The sequence below is a fragment of the Sinocyclocheilus rhinocerous genome, unplaced genomic scaffold (genome assembly GCF_001515625.1).
Source record: "Sinocyclocheilus rhinocerous isolate Xijiao unplaced genomic scaffold, SAMN03320098_v1.1 scaffold28, whole genome shotgun sequence".
NCBI classification, from domain to species: Eukaryota; Metazoa; Chordata; class Actinopteri; order Cypriniformes; family Cyprinidae; genus Sinocyclocheilus; species Sinocyclocheilus rhinocerous.
In genome coordinates this window covers 1600683-1613905 of record NW_015652416.1, presented here as the reverse complement: position 1 = coordinate 1613905, position 13223 = coordinate 1600683, and the positions used below count along the sequence as shown (strand labels likewise).

General features: G+C 37.1%; 1 protein-coding gene across 1 annotated transcript in view; it reads right to left on the bottom strand.

Moving 5' to 3' along the window:
* Positions 1-10146, bottom strand: part of calcoco1a (calcium binding and coiled-coil domain 1a) — a 24335-nt gene extending 14189 nt beyond the window's left edge. The window contains exons 1-6 of the mRNA XM_016520925.1: positions 9998-10146; positions 8123-8275; positions 7935-8037; positions 6429-6631; positions 2196-2408; positions 1860-2008 (exon numbers count right to left, since the gene is read on the bottom strand). Coding sequence (XP_016376411.1) covers positions 1860-2008; positions 2196-2408; positions 6429-6631; positions 7935-8037; positions 8123-8254 — 800 coding nt within the window. The 5' untranslated portion in view covers positions 8255-8275; positions 9998-10146. The remainder of the gene's footprint in view (positions 1-1859; positions 2009-2195; positions 2409-6428; positions 6632-7934; positions 8038-8122; positions 8276-9997) is intronic.
* Positions 10147-13223: the final 3077 nt, after the last annotated feature.

Genomic DNA, 13223 nt, shown 5'->3' with positions numbered 1-13223 from the left:
TATATATATATATATATATATTTTTTTTTTACATTTAACAAATTAAATATTACATTATACGTATGTAAAATAATGTGTGATTTCCATCAGAGGTTTGGTCTTAAATTTCATATAGGTGGTATTAAAAAGGTCTTAAAAAGTCTTAAATCTAACTTGTTCATATCTGTAGACACCCTGATTAAGTCCTTGAATTTGAGGGTATTGGACCTGGAAAGTTCTTGAAAGGTCCTTGAATTTAAAGTTAACCAAGGTGTGGGAACCCTGGTACAAGCAGACGTAATATTAGTGCGCGATAACTTTAGCCCTCCTGCTCGTGTTTTGACGCCGACAGAGGGATCCACCCATCCTCTTGACTTAATCAGCACCACGGGGGGTAATCTGGTCAGAAGTGGTCGAAAGTGGACAGAAGAGTCGGATTAAAATGCCAGGTGTAAATGGGTATGTGTCTCCATTGTCCACTTCTGATCTGATCGACCAAAAAGAATCTTAATACCAAGTGTAAATAATGTAATGTAAAAAAATGTGTTTGTAAGGCCTCTGTTTTTACTGTGACTATTTCCCTCTCTACATTGAAAAAGGGATCAAAGATCACTGGAAGCTGGAAGTTAGTGCCCATGCTCTGACACATTGAAGTGTGGTGCTGATAGTGCATGTTGAGATCTGGCCTGCAACATTTCCTGATCTTATTCCTCCTCTTTCCCTAGCATTCCCTGTCATCACTTTACTCGAGGCTAAATAGAAATGGCAGAAAGCTAGATAGATAGACCCAATGTAGGACATGCAGTTCATGGTTGTCATGTTTAAGATTGGGCCTTCAAACCTGAGCCTGTTTCCTAGCATCACTTGCCAATCCAAGTTAAACAAAACCAGTCCAAGAATTTTAAGATTATTTATTTTTATTATGAATCATCCCGATGGTTGACAGCGGTTATTTATACTCTCTTTGGATTAGTTGAAGCCTGGGATGGGCATGGTAAGGCAGGGAGGGCGTCCCCTCTCAAAGTGATGATACAAAGTGGTGATATAGTTTAAATCCAGCTATAACACATTCTGACAAGTTGAGTCTGCCATAAATAATCACTTCCTTCACCTCACCGCCACATCCAGAATCCACACAAGCCCTTACTCGAGAAAGAAAAAGACGGAGAGAGGGAGTAGGAGAGAAAGGCAAAGGCATTGCATCGGACCCAAGCAGTAGCAGTACACAGCTTACTGCATATATTTAGTCAGGTGGAATAAATTAATGAAATCAGTCCTGTAGATCACACTAACAATAATCAAAAGCATATAGCTCATTCAGACCAATGGGGATCCTTTTATAAGCCACTATATATATATATATATATATTTTTTTTTTACATTTAACAAATTAAATATTACATTATACGTATGTAAAATAATGTGTGATTTCCATCAGAGGTTTGGTCTTAAATTTCATATAGGTGGTATTAAAAAGGTCTTAAAAAGTCTTAAATCTAACTTGTTCATATCTGTAGACACCCTGATTAAGTCCTTGAATTTGAGGGTATTGGACCTGGAAAGTTCTTGAAAGGTCCTTGAATTTAAAGTTAACCAAGGTGTGGGAACCCTGGTACAAGCAGACGTAATATTAGTGCGCGATAACTTTAGCCCTCCTGCTCGTGTTTTGACGCCGACAGAGGGATCCACCCATCCTCTTGACTTAATCAGCACCACGGGGGGTAATCTGGTCAGAAGTGGTCGAAAGTGGACAGAAGAGACGGATTAAAACGCCAGGTGTAAACGGGTATGTGTCTTCATTGTCCACTTGTGATCCGATCGACCAAAACGCATCTTAATACCAAGTGTAAGCAGGGCCTAAGAGACACAAAGCTTCTCTCCTTTCTAGGTCAGTCTCTCTCTCCAGGCCTCTCTGGGTCAGTACTTTAATGTCCTCCTCTAGCTCTCTGATTCGCTGCTCATTAGCTTCTTTTTGATTCAGCAGGGCTCTCTTCTCCTCTGTCAGGGCCTCACCTAAATCCTCAACTTCCTAAAAGAGAGAGGTGTGATGGTGAGGTGTTTGCACTAAAGCGTAACACTAAAAATCGTTTAGCAGTTAGCTTTCTGTCAGTGTGTGTGAACATATACACCACAGTAAACACAGTAAAGGCAAAATATACACACAACTGTGACCCGGGGCTGACCACACAGGCTGATGGAATGAGTGTTTACACTACCTTCTGCTTCTTCTTCATCTCCTCTACTTTCTCCCTATATTCTCTCACTTCCTCCTTCAGCTCGCTGATCTTCCTTTCCAGCTCCTTGCGGCTCTGCTCCCAGGAGCCTCTGTCTCTCTCTCTCCTGCCTTTCTCCCTCTCCACGTTCTGGTCTGCTGCTTCCAGAGCCTGGAGCAGATCAGCACGCTCCTTCAAACAATCCTGGAGACGACTCTGTTAAGGAAAACGACAGAGAAAGATTAATCAAAGGCATTTTTCACATGACTGTGCATATATATATATATATATATAAGAAAATTCACATTTACATTTATTCATTTAGCAGATGCTTTTCATTTAGCGACTTACAATTGGGGAATACATCAAGCGATTCATCTTATTGTGGCAAATAGACACATGAAGTGCTCGTAATACCAAGTTTCAAGCATTGTTCAAATAAGTACAAGCTAGACAGGGAAAGATTAAAGAAAAGATCTTTTTTTTTTTTTATTAGGATGAAGTGAAGTCAGATAGTGACGAAAGAGGTGAGTTTTCAGCTGTCACTTGAAAATTGTCAGGGAATCAGCATTCCGGATAGGGGTTGGAAGATCATTCCACCAGCCAGGAACAGTAAACGAAAATGTTCTGGAAAGTGGTTTTGTGCCTCTCTGTGATGGTACCATGAGGCATCGCTCACTAGAAAATTCATTCCTACAACTTGTTCATTTGTTCCTATGACTTATTAATTTGTGGCCACAGACCATGATGATGTTCCCTAGATAACCCATGATTTAACTAAAATTAGGTAACCAATTAATAAGTTGTAGGAACTCATTCTTAATTTATGCCCACGAAATCTTCATTTTACAATCCTGCTACTAGCCTTTAATTTAGACTAAAGCCCTATTCGGACGGGACTAGTTTTACAGGGGGTCGTTAGAGAAATTTGAGTTTCACAGACGTACTTTGCCATTTTAATCCCGTCCGAATCTGCCATGTCTGTGTTTTTTTCACACGACCGCTGTAATAATTCCAGAGTAAATTACCTACTGTTTTTCGGCAAACTCAGTGATCCTCTGAGAAAACTAATCCCGTCCGAATGAGAATGTCTGTGATTGCCGACGATATTTTTTCCTTGTGTGTTTTGGCCAACGTGAATTACCGTAAACGCTTTTATCGCGTGGCGCGCGCATTTTTGATATGTTTGCCTCCCGGCAAAGAAATAAAAAAATAACAATAAAAACAAGAGCCAGATTACGTAAACTGTTAAGACTGGCTACTGTAATATCAGCGTCAGCGTAAGATTAATGTTACTCACCTACATTTCTGCACTCAATTACATAATGTTTTAATTACCGTATTGGCCCGAATATAAGGCGACCCTGATTATAAGACGACCCCCCTTTTTCCAGATGTACTTTTTGGAAAAAGGCTTTTTAAAAACCAAATCTTGTTTTTTCTCAGTAAAACACATTTTGTCTTCAATTATTTTCATATTGCATATTTTTCCTATTTTTATTTTTGTTTTGAAAGTATGGTAAAAACTGGTAAAATGTACCAACAATCACATTTAAAAAATATACACTTTTTGATATACCATAAAAAAAAATAAAAAAAACTGGTAGCCCATCTGAATTAGGACATTTAGGCTATCCATCTAATAGTAGCCTGCCAAAATCTTATTAACAGTAGAAGTTCAATCTTACTGTAGTCTTCAAATCTGGGTACTGTCTTACGTTTTAAAATCACAAAGGGAGTTTGGTGCCACCAGGCTAACGTGACAGTCACGGCTCATGCAGCTGTAAGGTTTTCTTTTTCTTTTGTTTTTACTTGCGGTCTTTACAACACGCATTACATTACGTATTTCATGGCACACTCGTTTTATGCGTATTTGGCGCCACCTATTGTTGTGGTTGTATTATTGACATGTCAAAGTCTAGACCCTGAATATAAGACGACCGCGTTTTTTCAGATGTATTTCCAAGAAAAAAACATCGTCTTATATTCGGGACAATACGGTACGTACCTTTATGAAAATTAAACATGGTTAAACTAAAGTAACCACACATTAACCATGCTTTTGCTATACTAGCCATATAGCTTCACCATGGTATTTGTAGTAAAACTTTGGTTATACTATCAATCTAAATGACTATATGCAATGCACGTATGAGCGCGTGATCTCTGCGACGCTGATGTACATAACAGACCCTCCCACCTCTGTAATAAACACGGAGATGTTAGTCCCCTCTGAAATGGTACATGAAAATTGCAGACGTCAGGTGATAAGAATCGAAACTCAAACGTAGTTTAGAAAACTAGTCCCGTCCGAATAGGGCTTAAAAACCCCTTTCATTCGGGTGAGGAAACTAGCGTTTTGAGTGGCATTTGCACATCCTGTCATGCCGGTGACAGTAGATGCATTTTTCAATATTAAGGTTAATGGTTAATCGGTTTATTGTTCATTTAAACGACAATTGATCATGGGAATAATTGAAAATTGACATCCCTAATATCAATATTTGCTGTGAAAACATTATTGTGGCAGATCAAGTAATTCAATAGGTGCAATAGGTGATTGTCTTCAGAAACATTTTTTGTTATGCTGGTTGAAAGTCTCTTCACATCCCGGTAGCAGTCATTAAGTTAAGTGGTCTAAATGTATTTATCTGTATTTATATATTCTGTGGAAGGCGTAGGACCAAGAAATGTTCGTCCAATCAAAATGCTCGGTCCGAGCGTTTTAATTGGCTTTCCTACCTGCCTGTCAACGTATGTATTAGCATACCTCTGCGCACCCTGTTCGCGCAGACAGGATACGTCATCAGCGCGTTCACGCACACTGTGCAGACAGAGCGAGAATGGCAGACAAACATCAACCAATCGTCCTTCCTGGTATTGTAGTACTTTTAAAGTTTTCTCACCGGTGAATGACACATGATGTAGCCCAGCGGTTCCCAATTCCAGTCCTCGCTCATGTATTTTGCATGTCTGGCTTAGTTAACACACCCGATTCAGATAACCAGCTCGTTAGAAGAGAGCTACGTGCATGAACTGTTTTCCGATCGATATGATAACACAGTGTTCATTGCCCCCTACTCCCCGAGCAGGGGAAATTCGTTGAAGTTTACTTCACTTCGGAACATGGGCTGGAATTGGGAGCAGCTGGTGTAGCCTATTGTAGTAATGTTGTCTCTGGTGTTCTGGTCTGTGAGCATATATGCGTTCAGGGGGCATGGCTTTGGACAGCGATTGCAGGGAGGGTGGGACGTTCGCTTTCAGTGCTATCAGGCTAAAGTTAGCATTTTTCAAGATCTCCTGCTGCACCTTTAAATACATGATCTTATCTTACAATTAATAATAAAGTTTAGTGTGATTATATATAAATAATTATCTTAAATGTCTTTTTTTCTCACAAATAGTTAAAAAAGACTACCTCTGCAGTCAATCAAATAAAAACTGTAAGAGATATAAGACAGCAACATTGCTATATCAGTAAAAAAAACAAAAAAAAACAGCATTATTGACTTGGTTGGAAAGCTGAACACAGACTATTTGGCGTCTAAAACTGTTCATGTGATTTTTTAAACCACACAACAAACCCACACATTGTGGCAATGTTAAATGGAGACTGTCTGTCTGAGGTCTATAGCCTTCTGTGGATAAAAGTGTCTACACACTGGGACATCTCTCTATTGCATTTTTACCCTTTCTTGCCCAAACAACAGTGTAACTTTTATTGTATTACTGTAAACATTTCAAACTTGCTAGGAAAAAAGTATGAAACATTTAAAGTTAAAAAATACAGTGAAATGGTGCGTTATTTAATTACAAAAAAATCATGAAGTATGAACAATTATATAATAAACATAAGTATATCAAATATATATATATATATATATATATATATATATATTGTTTAATGAATTCAAATTGTAGAACATTTTATTTGTGATATGATTTGTACAGTACTACTATTTCCCAGCTGTTTTTGGCTTTTAATGGGTAAAGACACTTTTTGGAAAGTTTGCTTATCTTTCTGAAAAAGTAACCTGCTAAGTCACAAATAATTTGTTAACTAATCAATCAAACAGTGTATTCCTAAGATAGATGTGCGTGGAAGCAGCAGCTTATGCATCTGCAGGTAATGCTGCCACCCTAGGCAACTGGATCCAGCATTGTCTTATTGTGTCTCATTTGTGTGAAATGATGGACTGAATTAGAGTCTTAGCATTTTCTTTGAGAGCCTCTGACCTGCAGAAGCTGGGCTCTTGGGATGACCAGCAACATGTCCTCGCCCACTTCCTCCCCCTGGCCCTCCTCCTCCAGAGTCACCAGCTCCTCAAAGGGCTTTGGGGCTGAGAAGATAAAGGCAGTGCTGCGAGAACAAACCTCTCCCCTTCCATCCACATAGACAAACTGGTACTGCTGGGCACTAGGCCCTGGTAGGTAAGAAGCTGAAGAGGGGAGAGAAGAGGGAAGCTATGAAAGGCCAACAAAACTATAAGCATATTTGAATATTTCCTGTCTGGTTATTCATAGTGAGTGAAGTTTGGAGATTTTATAGACAACCACATGAAGCCTGGGGCACTGCTGATGACCTCATGTTCTCTCTGAGGTCATAAATGCACTCTGTCTACATCGCCATTACTCACCACAAATTACAATGCTGCCATTCTGCACTATGCAAATTTTTTAAAGATTTTACATTTTTCTTTTGAAAGACATTAATACTTTAATTCAGCAAGAATGCATTGAATTGATGAAAAGTGACCATAAAGACATTTATAATGTTATGATTTTGATTTCAAATAAATGGCTGTTATTTTTTTAACTTTCTATTCATCAAATAATAATAAAAAAACGTATCATTAAATAAAACATTGTTTCTACAAAAATATTAATAAGCACAATTGATAATGATCAGAAATGTTTCTTGAGCAGTAAGTCAGTGTATTAGAATGAGTTTGAAGCATCATGTGACACTGAAGACTGGAGTAATGATGCTGAAAATTCAACTTTGTCATTGCAGGAATAAATTACATTTTAAAAATGTATCACAGTATTACTGCATTTTTGATCAAGTAAATGCAGGCTTGGTGAGTATGAGAGACTTTTATCAAAAACAAACGAGCAACAACAAAAAGTTACTGACCCCAAACTTTTGAACAGTAATGAATGCTACTTTAAAAGAAGGATATAGAGTCCACACTGTAAACTAATTACTACAGATGTGCTTTTCAAAAATCAGCTAGTCACTGAGTTGTCTCTGGCTATAGGGACGCCTTGAATATTGAAAAAATTTGATATGTTCGCACACAAAAATGTAATGGCTGTTGTGGGGTTTTACCGTGTTGACAGAACTGCACGCTATAGCACAGCAAGAGAAAACCTTTTCAAATAAATTGTTTCTCTAAAATCATTATTTTTAAAGCATCGTCAACTCTACACAAAAATGTGTAGAGAAGCAAGACAATCTAGGGTAATTTGGGAGCATCCTGCCCATCCCTACTAATAACTAACTACAGGAGAATTCCTTTGTGGCATTTTATCTACTTCACAGGCCATTTGAGGAGGAACATTTGCTAATGTACTGAATGCACCTCAGTGAATGAGACCAGCAGTTGGGTGAATCAATGCAAGAAACTGTAATTAGCTCATTTAATGTCCCTAAACCAATCTATTCTTTAGTCATACTGTATTGAGACTATCAGCTGACTTTCAAGAGGGCTTGAACACTCAAATCAGTGCTTCAGAGACCTTGGAAATTAACACAGCAGTTGACAGAGGTCCCCTCTTTGTAGCTGGATGGAGCAACTGCCCAAACAAATGTATGGTAGTCCTTGACTGATGACCAGCCAACCTGAGGGTAAAAGGAAACAGAACAAATTCAATTAAGCAAAAGAGCTACATCAATGCTGAAGAACCTGGAGATGGCTGTCTCTTACCTTAAATAGTCCAATCCAGTCATTACTGGCCCATGTGTGCTGTGGGTTGATGGTGTAGTGGCAGTCCACTCTGCTCTGAGGAAAGTAGCAACTTCCAACATTGCGAAACTCCATCCCCCATGTCTTCTCCATGGCAACAGAATAGTGATGCACCTGGGTAAATATTAAAATGATAATTGGCATGCCATCTAAAACTACTTCAGAAAACATTTTTCTCATTCTTTAATTATTTATACGTGTAGTTTTATGGCGTTTTAATTTCTTATTTGAGAAATTATGTGAAATATTGGTATTTCCCAAAAAAAACTGTAATTACCATCGAACTGCAACAAAGTTGAAATAATGGTTTAAAAATTAAAAGAAAAACAATGCATACAAAATATAAAAATCTAACACAAAATCCTGATGTTAAGAAAAAGTTAATAGTCATGCCATTTATACCATTGTAGAAGTTGGCTATATAAGTAATATATTAATATAAAGCAATAATCTCTCTTTTTTTAAATAAATAAATACAACTTGAATATGCTATAGCCACATATTTTATCTAAGTTCTTTTTTTTTTTACATCTTTGGATCTGTAAAGAACATTTCATTACTTCATCCATGGAACCTCTACATTCCTCAAAAGTTCCTTTATAGTGGAAAAATATTTTTTTAGATTACAATATTCTTCACACAGAAAAAAAAAAACATGGTTCACCCTTTTGGAACCTTTATTTCTAAGATTGTATGTGTGTACTTATCTATCTTTATCTATATGTATTCCCCATTTGTCTATATCCACATTCACAAATATACAATATACAGTAATTGTAAACAGGCTTTAATTAGTCCACACGAAGTTGTATGGACATTATTATCAAGACTTATTGAGCACAGTAGGGGTGAGGTAAATGCGTTGTGCAAGTGAAGAGGAACTGTTTATATTAAACTAGATGCCGAGTTCCTGCAGATGACTGATGTGAAAGTGCAAACTTTCTTTAGTCGGACACACATCAGCTCTTAGAGAGCATTTGTGACAGGCTGTCGGGTGCCACAAATGCTGTGACTGACTTTGTATGGATTACAAGCAATGACAGGTGGGTTCATCATTAGCACCACATAATAAACTACACACTCCATATTTAGACTCTCCATGAACAGGCCAAGGACGTTTCCGGACGTCATCTGTCTGATGTCAGAAACTTGCAGCTTCAATGCTTTTATTTGACCAGATTAAGGATAATTTGATTCCTCGTGATATGAGGAATCAAATCATCTTTTATTTTATTTTATTTTACAAGATTATGGATAATTTGATTCCTCGTGATATGACTCATCTAAAATAAAATAATTGGGTGAATTGAGTAAAAACTAAAACTGAAAAACAACAGATGCACACTAATATAATGTACTTAAATATTACTTGACACGTAACACCAGATTGCTGTGGCATCATAAAAAATAATGCTTACAATAGTTCAATAATTGCTACAATAGTTTACTCAAATGTTTATCTGTTTTACTGACGTACGAAATAAAACTAATACTTTTGCATTGCCAACAATCGTGGATGGCTATTGCAAGCGAGGCCCTAAGTTAGAAACAATCTCAAGTTACTCGGTACAGTGTGGCAACAAACAAGAAAAACAATGCATAAGCAGATATGACATTTTGTTACAGTAATAAAAAAAAAGTACATGACAACATTATAACACTGTAATAGTCAATACACATTCCCTGGGACTGCCTCAAATGAGATGGGATGTTATAAACATGGCATGCTTTTGTCTTTACAGTAGCTGCGTGCTACTGAACATGCTGCATTTTTTTTCTCTCTCCCTTTTTTTCCCTTTGTGGAAAAAACCGCAACCGTCGTATAACAAAACTCACCCGATTTAGCTTAGATAATCAGAACAATGTCTTCTTGGAAAACGATGTTCGGTGATAAAGGAGAAAACATGTATGAGACTGATGACAAGTTCAATTTACAGTGACACATTCGCCGAGATGAACTGTACCACGAACCTCACAACAATAACAAAAACAGACGCATGGGTGCTCTGGAGGTCTCGGTGCATTATGGGAAATGAGGTTCCATTACTGGTTCTGAATCATGGCTCAGATACTGAAAAAAACTAAAATCCCCATCTGTAATGACGATGCTTTGAAGATCGACGTGAAAAGTCAGACGTCATGGTAACGGTACAGCTATTAGAGCTTTGATTGGTTCACATTTCTCATCGGATTCATCGACTTGGTTTCTATTGGTTAAATAAATGTGTCAATCAACTGCTGACCAATGTGATGGGTGTACGTCAGGAACGCATGGAGAAAAGCAACGCGATTGCGAAATGAACTAGTGATGGGAGGTCTGACTCATTTCCGCGAATCGGTTCTTTCGAACATTCTAAAACAATGCAATGATTCATTCAAATACGTCTCGACTAAAAATGCTATTTATAGTAGTAAAATGCAATTGAATGTATTGTATTGAATGTGTGTTCATACAAATGCCATGCATGGAGTAAACTTTTGCAGAATGTTCTATTTGTATTTCTATGTTTTATTGATTAATTGATTGATTTCTAATTAGCCCCTTAAACTTGAAGTAGCCTTAAAACAGCCTTTAAAATGCTCAAACTATCAGCTCACTCGTGGATTTGTTACGAACCGGAAATGTCTCTTGTTTAGTTGACTCGAGAACCGCTCGACCCGATTCAGTTCGTTTAGAACGATTCGGTCGTTCTGTTGTAAACGGTTTCAAAAGATTCTTGAAAAAAGATCCTATTCAAAAAAAAGGATTCGAATGTTTCAGGTTTGCAAGAGAAATTTTATATAATATAGTAATATTCGCATACATAATATAAAGCACCTGAGTCAGACATATATGGTTTACATTGTCTCTCCCCATGCTTGACTGATGTCTGCAATAACCTAATGTCTTTAAACGACATCTTTTCAGTGTTATTCTGCTCTGAGTCTCAGTAGGCAGACACACATTCAGCTTGAGTAAACAGCACTTTACATTTCTTGCTGACTCACAGAAACTTGAAACTAGAATGCTTGCCTGTGAAGCTGAAAAGCAGATGCTAAATGCCTATCGTGTTTCAATAATTCCTACAAATATTTGTCTCTCACACTTAGATTCACTTAAAATAGGCTGTTCTAACTGTCAGCTCAATCCGTGTAAAAACCAAGGATTTAGCATACATTTAATAAACCGTTAATGGAAAGAGATATTCGAGCTGATGAGACATTTCTTTTTCCAAAATATTAGTTGTCTGATGTTCTCGTTATGAACACCAGATGGCAGTATACTTTTAGGAAACGCACTATTAAGAGGGAAGAGTTATGGTGTAAATGGTTATCTTTAAATATATTATTATTTCTTAAAATATAATCTTCCTTTTTATTAGAATGAAAACATGATTAGGCTTAATCCAACAAATTAATATATTTCTTTATTTACACTATAACAATTCAAAATGAATGCCCATAATTTTTAAAATAGCGTTGTCACACATCACTATATCTTTCAGATGTGTATCAGTGTCTTCTTTACAATTTAGAAGTAAAATTCCACTTTATTTTTGCATAAAGCTGGATTAATAGCTTGGATCAGCCAGGCATGTTATCTCTCATATTTGTGGCATGCTTAAATGGATGAATGATTATATTGGAGAAGAACTTTCTTGAGGAAGTTGGCACATACAACACTCAGGTCTCATGGTGCTATTAGGAGGTCAGAGGTCAAAGTGATATATACATTCTAAATGAAGTGCCGATTTAACACTCATATGCCTTTGATGTGAAGGATTTGGGGCTTAAGTGAACCTTTCACTGTTTTAAGATCTTACAGTGCTGTCCATTGCACTGCCTGCCTGCACATTTGAGTTCTCTAAATCAGCCTCAAAACGATTAAATTAATTTAACCACTGATCAAAATACCACCTTATTTTTTGTGTTTTAAGGCATCAGAACCAGTTCGCACTGCAAGGAAGGCAGCCGAGGCCACTGCAAACAAGATGGCCACCCTGAGCCTGTAATTGCATGCAGGCAGTAAATGAGGCAGCCCAATAAAGGTGCTGAGATTGTTTTAACAGAGTGAGCTTGGCTGAAATGCGTCGAAGGCTGTGTGAGAGGCAGGCAGGAAGGGGGGAAGGGCAGAGGCGTGTGATTAATGTCACACAGACAGTGTTTTACCGACCTTGCTTGATGACGAGTCTCCCTCAGGCCCATGACACTCCTAACCTCGCTCCTCCTCCCAGGCGCTCCATGTCAAGTGTTTTTGAGGAGATCAATGAGAAGATCTGATGCAGGCCAGACTTATGTTGGCCAGTCATTTTATCATCTCATTACTAAACTGGTAAGGGATACCACTTGCTTGTTTTATAGATACTGCAAAACAAATAGGATGACAACTATTGAATTTTCCTGGTAATTTTTCAACGAATCTGACCTTTGTAATCTGTATTAACATGGATCTACCTTGTTTTGCCTAGTTACTCTCAGCTGGCAAGCCAATGAATATGTTTGCTGTGCTCAGAACACTGAATAGATTTTATCATAACTTTATTATGCTTACATTGTAAATGCATTATAATAATCATTACTGGTGTAGAAGGTTATAAATTTGCATGTTTTTAGTTTTACTTAAAACATTTTGAAATGAGAGAAAATGAAACATTTTTTGTTTAATTTTAGCTCCTTAATTAACTTTTATTAAAAAATACTTTAATATATTATTTGTGAAATGCACTAAATTTGATGCATTTGATGTTTAATAGAAACTTGCATAATTATTAAAACTTTTATTTAACAAGGATGCATTAAGTTGATCAAAAGTGACAGTACAGACATTTACACTGTTACAAAAGATTCCTATTTCAAATAATGCTGTTGTTTTGAAGAATTTCCACAAAGAATATTAAGCAACTGTTTTCCACATTGACATTAATAATGTTTCTTGAGCAGCAAATCAATATATTAGGATTTCTGAAGGATCATATGCCACTAAAGACTGGAGTAATGATGCTGAAAATTCAGCTTTGCATCTTAAAATATATTAAAATAGACAACAGTTTTTTACATTGCATGAATAGTAGGGCCTACACAA